This window comes from Engraulis encrasicolus, chromosome 6 (genome assembly GCF_034702125.1).
Source record: "Engraulis encrasicolus isolate BLACKSEA-1 chromosome 6, IST_EnEncr_1.0, whole genome shotgun sequence".
NCBI lineage: Eukaryota > Metazoa > Chordata > Actinopteri > Clupeiformes > Engraulidae > Engraulis > Engraulis encrasicolus.
Genome location: NC_085862.1, coordinates 51,306,208 through 51,317,679, shown reverse-complemented (window position 1 = coordinate 51,317,679; position 11,472 = coordinate 51,306,208). Strand labels below are relative to the sequence as shown.

The window sequence follows — 11,472 nt, the reverse complement described above, 5'->3', positions numbered from 1 at the left end:
CTATTCGAGACGCCCCAAACGTCCAAAGCAATTTGGCATTGAATATGAATATGAGTAGCCGCGAGGATTTGTTTCGTGAGGCTCCTTAGTCCTTAGTAAATTGTTAAGTCGTGAAATCCCATGCGAATGTTCTTCCACACATTCTCGCCGGTTGCAAACAAGACACCGGGGAAACAAAAAAAATAGTTTCTGTTGTACCGCTCACTTTGAAATGATCGGGTAGTTGACCGGTCACCTGCAGCAAACCCTTCAGCTCTGTCGGTCCTCCATTCTTTATCACTATTTTCCCCTTGGAAATCCAACTTTGAGAATGGTCTTAGTTTCGTTATGAAATCCACTTGTAGCAGTCAAAGTGAGCAAGCTAGCCGGCAACAACACCGACTGACTGTATTGTGAATTTCAGATTCGCTATGACGTAACTGGCCAGCAAGACTCAACGCCAGAAGGAGTCTGCGGCCAGGCTACTGCTGGCCTCACCACTGTATATTTCAGTGGGCGTTCAGAGTAAAGAAATGATAATCACACGTAGAAAATAGTAAAAAAAATTATCAGGAAATGAGGGCACACCATACATACTTCTATTAAATGTATAAAAACGTTTAATACAATATTACCAGGTTGCATTCACAGAACGAGCAAAATGGCGCATGCGCTCAAGCCTGTTAACGAGGGATTGCGCAATCCGGGGGTGAGGCAAATTCAGAGTTGCCCCAAATTCAGCGTATTCGGAGGAATTTGACATGAAATGGGCAAATATTACGATTTTGGCCACAAAAATGACTGAAAACGGAGTTGAAACAGTTTAAACACTGCTTAAATGGTAGTTATTGTGCAGATGCTCGAAAACAATAGCTGTTATTGTAACTATTATTCACATTTACTGCATCTCATCATAATCATCTGGGGCTGGTGAGGCCGTGCCTCCCCTGCCGTATTGGAGTGCACGTGCCTGCGTTAGCAGTACTCTCAATGTGCTGTACTGACAATTTTCATGTTCTTTGAGTAGTGTGCAGTCGCTATTGTTTGAAGGAAATCCCACCATTCCTCCCAAAATCACCCACTACTCTAACCTGTGACAGGTGTTTGGGAACATCCAGCTGAAAGAGGACAGTCACATCAACCAGCACAACAACTTCAAGTCCTTCTTTGGAGCCCTGATGCTCCTCTTCAGGTACTGCTGCTGAGGCTACCAGTTCCCATCTTTCTCTGTTGTTTTAACTGAGACACTGCCATGATTGGTGTGTTTTGTGTGTGTGTGTGTGTGTGTGTGTGTGTGTGTGTGTGTGTTCTGAAAGGAAAGTTGTGTGATGTGCTGTGAAGCGGGTGACCTAAAAGGTGCTTGTTTGTTGTAGCGATATCGGAAAGGCAGAGGTGCATGGAGTGGCGGTGCTGCCTTTGAGGTGCGTTTGTTGTGTGCAGGAGTGATGCTCAATGGTGTGAATGGGAAAGGCGGTGCTCACAGGTTTGTGTGTGCGTGTGCGTGTGTGTGTGTGTGTGTGTGTTTGTGCACGTGTGTGCGTGTGTGTTTATGTATGTATGTGTGAGTATCTCTGTGTGTTCATTTTTCAGGAGTGCGACGGGTGAGTCATGGCAGGAGATCATGCTTTCGTGTCTGGGAGGGCAGGACTGCGAGCCAGATCCGTCCAATCCCGCGCCAGCATTGGCCACGGAGCACAAGGGGGGATGTGGAACAGACTTCGCCTACTTCTACTTTGTGTCATTCATCTTCTTCAGCTCCTTCCTGGTGAGGGGGGTGGGAGTGTTAGAGGAAGGAGATAGTGGTGGGCGATGGAGATGGGAGACAGGAAGTTAACGGTGAGGTGAAGGACAAGGGGTGGGTATCCACGCTTTATTCTGGTGGTGTAGGGGAATAAGCAAAGTCAAAGTCAAAATGTACTTTATATGCTTCCTACTTCTTGTTGTATGTAGTTGCCACATTCATTGTAAAAGGGGTAACACTGAAATTGACGCTGGCTTCATGCGTATGACATAGTGTCATAACACAGCCATTAACATTATGTCAATGTCATAAACATTGCATGACTGTCATTAAGTGACATTCAGTTATGGTAAAGACAGCCCAAACAATGTCAACTTTTCATGACCATGAAATGTTTGACATTGACATCATGTCATGACACTGTTATAACACTTCCAGGATCAAAAAATGAGAATGAATTCTCTGACTAAGGCACTCCAAATTAAAATGTCTTTATTAATCTGACAAGTCCTACATGGACATATTAAAAACAAGGCCCACGCGTAGCGGCATGAGTGCCTTCTTCAGGGCAGTGCTCTACTATACCTTGGACTAAAGAGCACCCAAACCAACAAAACAATCTGAATACTGTAGTGATTGACAGGAATTATCCTGTACCGTAATTACAGCTGCAATACTAGTGCACTTACGGTAGCTCTATTCACCAGTCTGTGCAGTGCATTCCTGTATTAGAACGAGAGTACCTTCGATAAATGACCACTCTTGACTCTGCCTCCGTGTGTAATTATTTCCCCACAAATACTACATTGGCGACGAGGAAATCCAACGAAAGAATCCACAACAGTAATGAGTAAGAAAACTTTCCAGTGAATGAAATTCATCCCAGCTGCAGCAGTTCGCCTGTTTTCAAGCTTGGGAGAAACCGAAAATTGCTAACCTGTGATCCAGCTAAGCTTAGCCAGAGAAAGCTGCTTTTTTGGAAGTGCAAGGGCGCCATCTTGTGGTGAGTAAAGCAATTGCAAGAAAACGATGTTCTTTGAAAGAGGACAAAGGAACAGACTGTAAATGAAAACGGAGTTTAACACAGAGTCACCTGAAGAATTCTACTGGAAAGGGGGAAATTGTAAAGTGAAAGAAAATGGCAATGGGAATGATAGGAAAAGTGCCTGAATTTGACAGCAAGAAAGAGGATTTTGATTCCTACTTGGAACGTTTTGAAAGATGGCTGTCTGCAAATGACATACCACCAGGAAAGAAAGCTGATGTGTTTCTCAGTGTACTAGGTGCCACTGAATATGGACTGTTAAAAAATTTAATTGCTCCAAGTAAAGTTTCAGACAAGACATACAAAGAAATTACAACGGCCTTATCTCTGCATTTCAAGCCAAAGCCAATTCTGATTGCAGAGCGCTTCAGATTTTACAAAAGGCAACAAAAGACAAATGAAACAGTGAGTGAATACCTTCTTGCACTTAAGCAATTAGCAAGCACTTGTGAATTTGGACAATTTTTGAATGATGCACTGAGAGATCAGTTTGTCTGCGGTCTCTCAGGGGAAGAATATCACAAACGACTTTTAGCAGTCAAAGATCTTACTTTCAAAAAGGCCTGTGACATTGCACTTGCTCACGAACTGGCAATGAAAGACACTAAAGAAATGAGGGAGCATGTTGAGAAACCAAAAGGAGAAGTCAATAAAGTCTCCAATCCCACAAGTGAAAAGTGGAGAAACAAAAAGGCAAGTAATGCACGGCAAAGCCACAAGGGGGAGTCAAGAGCTAAACAGCATTACTCCAGAGAGAAAAATCAGCAATGCTATAGATGTGGAAAGGATAATCATCAGGCAAATGAATGCTTCTACCGAACTGAAACATGCCACGGCTGTGGAAAAATTGGACATCTGAAAAGAGTCTGTAAGAAAAAACAAAATGATAAAGCACAAATGGTAACTGCAAATGGCGAAACTGATGACTCAGATGAATGCCAGGGCGATGAACTGGGCCTGTACACAGTGTACACTGCTCAAGGAAATAAAGACGGCATTTTTGCAGAATTAGAATTGATGGGGAAAGCCGTAAAAATGCAAGTGGATACTGGAGCATCGGTGTCCTTGATCCCAGAGCACATCTATGATGAGCATCTGAAGAGCCGTCCTCTGCAGCCTGCTGCTATTCGTCTGTCATCATACACAGGGGACACCATACCTGTGTTGGGAAAAATCCAAGTGCCAGTGAAACATGAGGGACAGGAGTGGACACTGCCCCTGGTCGTGGTGAAGGGAAACAAAACGCCATTACTAGGAAGAAATTGGCTACGAAAAATAAAGCTGAACTGGGGAAAAATCTTCAGTCTCAATGAAAGCAAGGAAAATGAACACCTCTCACTGCAAGGAGTGTTAGGAAAGCACAAAGAGCTGTTCAAGGAAGGCTACGGAAAGATCAAAGACTTCAAAGCAACCATAAGAGTGCAAAGCGATGCCAAGCCCATCTTCCACAAGCCGCGTCCAGTGCCTTATGCGCTGCGGGAATCTGTGGAAAAAGAGCTTGAACGCCTTCAGAAGAACGGCATTGTCACTCAAGTGGAAAGGAGTGATTGGGCTGCGCCTATTGTCGTAGTACCAAAGAAAGACAAAGCAGTGAGACTGTGTGGTGACTACAAAGTGACTGTCAATCGATGCATACTGCCAGAAGAGTATCCTCTTCCCAATGCTGAGGATCTGTTTGCTACCCTGGCCGGCGGGACAGTGTTCAGCAAGATCGACCTGTCTTTTGCCTACCAACAACTGCAATTAGACCCAGAGTCAGAGCAGTACCTTACCATAAACACACACAAGGGCCTATTCAGATATCACCGTCTAGCCTACGGGGTCTCTACAGCTCCAGCAGTGTTCCAACACACCATGGACCAAATACTGCATGGAATGGACAAGGTCGTGTGCTTCATGGATGACATTTTGGTGTCAGCGCCTACGAAGGAAGAACACCTGAAAATATTGGATCAAGTGATGACAAGATTGGAAAGACATGGGGTGAGAATCAAGCAGTCGAAGTGCGCATTCCTCCAGGACTCAGTGGAGTATCTTGGATACAGAATTGATGCACAGGGACTACACCCAACAGAAAGTAAAGTGGATGCTATAGTGAATGCACCAGCCCCCCAGAATGTGACAGAGTTAAGATCATTTTTGGGGCTGCTTAATTACTACGGAAAGTTTGTGGCAAACCTGTCCACAGTGCTGCACCCACTTCATCAATTGCTACAAGCCGACACACCATGGAAGTGGTCTACACAGTGTGAAGACGCATTCAAGGGATGCAAGCAGCGTCTCCTAAACAGCAAATGCCTCGCACACTATGATCCGGAGAAACCTCTCCGACTTGCATGTGATGCCAGTCCATATGGTGTCGGAGCCGTAATATCTCATGTACTACCCTCAGGTGAAGAGCATCCAATAGCTTTCGCATCCAGGACACTCTCACCAAGTGAGAGAAATTATGCTCAAATTGAAAAAGAAGCATTGAGCATAATATTTGGCGTCAAGAAGTTCCATAAGTATCTATATGGAAGAAAGTTTGTCTTGTTGACAGATCACAAGCCACTGTTGACAATCCTTGGCCCAAAATCTGCCATACCCACCCTGGCTGCTCTACGCATGCAACGCTGGGCCATAATCCTGTTGGCCTACGATTACGACATCCAGTACAAAAGATCCAGCGACCATGCCAACGCGGATGCATTGTCACGTCTGCCATGCCAGTGTGACACAGAAGAGGGCGCAGATGATGGCGGAGTGTTTTGTGTGTCATATGTTGACGAATTGCCCGTCTCAGCAACTGACATTGCCACAGAGACAAGACACGACCCAATCCTCTCCAAGGTCCTAGATCTAACATTGTCAGGATGGCCAAAGTATGTGCCTAACCCAGATCTGCAACCTTTCCATGTGAGGAAGGACGAGTTGTCTACAGACCAGGGATGCGTTCTCTGGGGTTCAAGGGTCATAATACCACCCAAGTACCAAAAGAGACTCCTGTCAGAGCTGCACGATGGACATCCAGGAATGACACGAATGAAGGCGTTAGCCAGAAGTTTTCTGTGGTGGCCTGGGATTGATCAGGAGATAGAGCACTGCGTAGGAAAATGCACTCCATGTGACATCACGCAGAACAGACCAGCAGCAGCACCTCTCCATCCTTGGTCGTGGGCCACATCACCATGGGAAAGAGTGCATGTCGACTTCGCTGAAATCAACAAGCAGCACTACCTACTACTAGTCGACGTCTACTCAAAGTGGTTAGAAGTACTGCCCATCAATCAGACATCAGCTGAGAAGACCTCCCAACTTCTCCGAAACCTCTTTGCATCATATGGCTTACCAAAAGTTTTGGTGTCAGACAATGGCCCGCCCTTTACATCAGCAGAGTTTGAGACGTTTCTCAAGAACAACGGAATTCGCCACATTCTGTCACCTCCCTACCACCCTGCCTCCAACGGTGCAGTAGAGAGAGCTGTGCAAACGTTCAAGAAAGCATGGACAAGACTTGAAGCTCAGTCGGTGTCACCACAGCATCGCCTTGCGAAGTTCCTGTTCACATACAGAAACACTCCTCACACAGTCACTGAACGCACTCCAGCTGAAATGTTTCTAAAGAGACAACCACGCACTCGCCTGTCGCTACTGAAGCCTGACATGTCTGCAGTGGTAGCCAAGCATCAGTTACAGCAGAAGAAGGCTCATGACAAGCGCGTAAAGACACTCCGGACATTCAGTCTCGGGGAGAGGGTGTTAGTTCGCGACTTCAGACATCCTAAGAAGCTGTGGATACCAGGAACGATTCTAAAGCAAAGAGGACCTCTGACCTATGATGTTCAAGTAGGTCATCGTCAAGTCAAAGTGCACGTGGATCACCTGCGCGCATCCAAAGCTTCAAGCTGGCCAAGCGGAACGGATAGTGAAGATGCCACGGACTATGCAGCATATCCTGAGGAGCAAGAAGAGGAGACAGATCAACAAGATGATGCTGCTGATCCACCTCAAGCTGTTCAACCAGCACGCCGCTATCCTGAAAGGCAGCGTACAGCACCAGAAAGACTCAGTCTCTAAGTATAATGTAGAGATGATAGTTAAGTAGATCAGAGTTCAGAATGTTTCTACTAAAGTTAATGAAGACCTCTAGGGTAAGTAAATGTTAGCAATCTAAGCACTGCATTGACTGTTATAGCAGGCTGTTTGTTAAGTCTTAAGGGTTAAAAATCTAGAGGGGAGGAGTGTAGTGATTGACAGGAATTATCCTGTACCGTAATTACAGCTGCAATACTAGTGCACTTACGGTAGCTCTATTCACCAGTCTGTGCAGTGCATTCCTGTATTAGAACGAGAGTACCTTCGATAAATGACCACTCTTGACTCTGCCTCCGTGTGTAATTATTTCCCCACAAATACAACAAATACGAGCACGCCATACGATACAAACTGTTCTAACACTGTTATGTCATACGCATGACGCCGGCGTCAAGTTACCGTAAGTGTAACCACAAAATTGAATGTTCCCCTTGTTTCCCTCTGTCAAGATGCTGAATCTGTTTGTGGCGGTGATCATGGATAACTTTGAGTACCTGACGAGGGACTCCTCCATCCTGGGGCCCCATCATCTGGATGAGTTTGTACGCATCTGGGGGGAGTATGACCGCGCCGCATGGTAAGACACTTGTGTTTCTTCGACTCTCCTCGCTCTCGCAATCAAGTCCTCTCATCTCAACTATCTCAAGACGCTGACTCTCCCTGCGACGCTGCTCTCTCTCACAAATCAAGTCCTCTCATTTTGATGATGTGAAGTGCACAAGCACGATACCATTCCTTTAAAGCAGGGATTCTTAACCATAGGGCTGCAGCCCAAAACTGGGCCGTTCTCAGAAACTTGAGGGCCGCGAAAAAGTTTCAACCTCGCACTGGAGGGCCGCGATGGGCAGTGCAACTGTATGCATTATCAATTAAAGATGCTGAAGACAGTGTGCGCCTTTTTACTCTAGCGCAGTTCTGCTTAGATGACCTCGCACCGCTGGTTTAGTAGGCCAGTGAAAGACGTCAAATACAGGCTGTACATGAGTGGAGAATGAGAAATTACCAACCGGTGCCAAGTGTAATTTGCAGACGCTTCTCTCCTCACGTTTAGTTACAAAATGACATAAGCGATTGAAACGTTACTCAAAAGGATTCTGTTTACTGACAAAGCAAAACCGTTATCCTTGTGTCCCCCAAAATACATTTACAGTATTTAAAGAATTTTGCATGATATTACGCAACAAAGCTTTCCGTTTTTGACAGGCCAGAAGTTTCTGTTCTCGCGTTGTATCTGCACATCATTAAGTAAAAGCGTCTTGAATCAATCATCTGCAGATTAATCACAAATCGTATACAGAGCTGTTACAAATGTCAAATGTAGGAATGGCTGTGGCCTGATGCACTGTGAGAGGATTGTTTATCATTGAATATAGAAGAGTGAATTCATTTAATACAGGTTTTCCATTAGCCTACAAAATGCATTAGTAGTCCTATTTTTATTATAAGCTATTTTTTTAAACAGGATTTATTTTGTTTTTAAGACATAAACACAAAAACTCAACGTCAAAAAGGTTAAGAATCCCTGCTTTACAGTGCTGTTACATCTAAGTTCCAATATGTATATTTTGGTTCTGAAAATATAGAGGGTAATGCAGGAAATGTGATTTTTTTTATTTGTGTTAAATGTGTCAATATACATATGTATTTATTTGATTGCAATTGGCATGTCTGAGACAAAACATATACAATGCATAATATGGTAAAACAACAGGTGAATAGTGCCTTCGTAATACCTGTTCCATCTGTGTTTCAGTTTTGTATTTGGAATAGTTTAGCAACCTATCAAACTGCACCTCTTCTCTCCAGTCATAGCAACTGTCTGGGAAGGTTTGCACCTCTGAGTCATTGTTATACACATTATTTTAAAGGGTTGTAGGAAACTTTCATCTGAATTTGGCAAGCAAAATAGAATCACATTGCATTTTCTGAATGGAACTGACTTTACAGTAATTGTAATTTATGTCTTTAAACACTGTGCAGATCTTTTGTATTTGTGACTGTCCTTGCAACAATTTCTTGAAATTGTACTCTACATGTTATGTCTTCATGTTCATGTTGTGTCACTGTACTGCATATCTTGTGCATGTCTCTAACAGACTCTATTTTGCTTTTCCAGTGGCAAGATCCACTATAGGGAGATGTACAAAGTAGTGCGTGCTATCTCCCCCCCTTTGGGCTTTGGAAAGAATTGCCCCTACAGGGTGGCCTGCAAGGTTTGGCTCCCCCTACCCCCAACCCCACCCCCTCAAAGCCACACAGCCCCCCATCACTGACCTCCCCAGCCTCTTCTCCAGCCCCCTCCTTACACATTCCTGCCAACCCCATCCCTGACTCCCATACCTCACCCTTCTTCTCCTGCAATCCTCCTCTAACCGCCTTCCCCACCCCCACCCCCAACTCTCCTTGTCCTTGTCTCAGTGGAGAGACTGGCTCTCCACCCACCCATGGCCTGATACTCTCACCCTGCCCTGCATCATGGTGGTGGGTTGACACTGTTCTCCTCTCCTTTCCACCCCTGATGCCTTACATTGCACTGATGAGGTGGTGCTCAGCCCTGCTCAGCCCTGCTCTGCTCTGCTATGCTCTGCTCCTCACCCCTGCCATGCATTGTCATGATGGGTGATGCCATGCTCTCCACTTCTAGTCTGTGTCATGATGGTGTGGTGATGTGCTGGTTTAGACACATACTCTTCATCCACATTGCAGATGATGACTCTGTCCCTGGTCCCTGTGCCCTCCTCCATAGGATTGGCCAGCATGGCCATTGTAGCATCCACACCAAAATGGCATATGTGCTGTGCTGATCATCTCTCTTATCCAAATGGCAGTCAATACGTGTGTGTGCTCTTAAAACCCTGAACTGGTGGGCGTTGTGTTATTTTGGTCTGGATGGATTGACAAACAGCTCTCTACCCCCAGCCCCCAGCCCCCTGCTCCCTCCTCCCCATCTCCCAGTCCCTACCTCCCCTTTGGCGTCATCTGCGTTTTCAGAATCATCCCTTAAACAACAACCCACCCACACTTCAAAGACACCCCCATTCCCAATCCACTTTGGTCAGTCTAGCCCCTGCAGGCAGCATCTTGTCATCTCTGTGTCCATACTCACCTGCCAACTCCTTTCTCTCCCCAGTGATTTCTATGGCGGCTGCGGCATAGAAAGACGACAACTGTTTATTTTCCTCCTCCCATTCTCCAGCCTAATCCGTGTTTTTGATTTCTCCCTCTCAGCACTCTTGTTTATGTCATTCATCTCCCTGTATTTATAATCCTCCTCTTTTTTCCCCTATCTCTTTGCCTTATCCATTCACCTTTTTCATCCCATCTTCTCTCATTCTCTCCTTATTTCTTCTCTCTCTCTCTCTCTCTCTCTCTCTCTCTCTCTCTCTCTCTCTCTCTCTCTCTCTCTCTCTCTCTCTCTCTCTCTCTCTCTCTCTCTCTCTCTCTCTCTCTGTCCTCCTCTTCCTCATCTTCCCCTTCTTCCTCTCACTCCTCCTCCTCCTTATCTTCCTTCGTTCCTCTTCCTCTCTTCCTCTCCTCCTCTTCCTCACCCCTCAGTGGTCGTATTCATTATACTGATATGTATGAGATGCTGACCCACATGTCTCCTCCTCTTGGCCTGGGCAAGAAATGTCCCTCCAAGCTTGCCTATAAGGTAGCCTAACCTAACCACACTCACAGTCACATGTCTATGCCATGCAGTCTCTATATACGATTTGTACATGTAGTGTCTACCCTGCATAGCTAGACAAGCTTACCTATAAGGCTGTAACCACGACTTTGATGTGCCTATGCTATTATGCAGTGTGTATGTGTGTGTGGATTTCAACATAGATTTCTGCACGTGCTTTATTGTGTCTGTAAAGATACTAGGCAAACTTGCTTGTGAGAAAGCCTGACCACACCTGTCACATGTCTATGCTATAGTATGCAGGCTGTTTGGTTTGTGTGTATATTTCTACACCTATCTATCTATCCTATAGTTTCCATAGAATTCCAGATGTCTGTGCTGTGTAGAGTGTATGCGCATTTCTGCAAATATTTATGTTCACTTACTATCAGTTATGCGTGGTCATGAAGTAGACAAAGTATGTACACCTGCTATGCAAGCTATGTGAAGCTGCTAGCTACCGTAGGCTGGCTTTGTAATTGTGTCTGGTGCATATTATGTAAATGCCTGTGGGATGACTGACTTAATCAGTAAGCTTTGTTTGTGTTCACCCGTCAGTGGCTCTCTTTGCTCTTTCTTGTTTGTTTTGCTTGCTTGGTTGCTTGGTTTTTGCAACAGTATGTTTCAGCAAATTAACGCTCTCAGTCCATAAACGTCCAGCATAATCGCTATGGAAATAGAAATGGAGAGACACAAGTAGTAATTCATATACAGTAGATGAATCTAGTCTGCACCCTCCAGACTCTATACCAGCTTCTTGTAAGGATAAAATAACCACCCAGCTCAGAGTATAGCCTCTATGAAGTGAGGGCAGTCCCCAAAGAATCAGCTGTCAATGTGGTTTCTGAATCCATTCGGATGGCATGTAAGATGTCACATAATTTGCTCAGCGGTGGACTCAAGCATGGTATTCATGGTCTTCTCTCTCCACCTCTCGTGGGTCAAATAGCACAAAATAGAAAG

The 11,472-nt window shown here is 45.1% G+C and overlaps 1 protein-coding gene across 1 annotated transcript in view; it reads left to right on the top strand.

Moving 5' to 3' along the window:
- The window catches only part of LOC134451589 (voltage-dependent R-type calcium channel subunit alpha-1E), a 267,141-nt gene that overhangs the window by 241,876 nt on the left and 13,793 nt on the right, over nt 1-11,472 (top strand). Inside the window, exons 38-41 of the mRNA XM_063202094.1 lie at nt 1,080-1,171; nt 1,570-1,744; nt 7,292-7,419; nt 8,959-9,055. Of these exons, the coding sequence (XP_063058164.1) occupies nt 1,080-1,171; nt 1,570-1,744; nt 7,292-7,419; nt 8,959-9,055 (492 nt within the window). The remainder of the gene's footprint in view (nt 1-1,079; nt 1,172-1,569; nt 1,745-7,291; nt 7,420-8,958; nt 9,056-11,472) is intronic.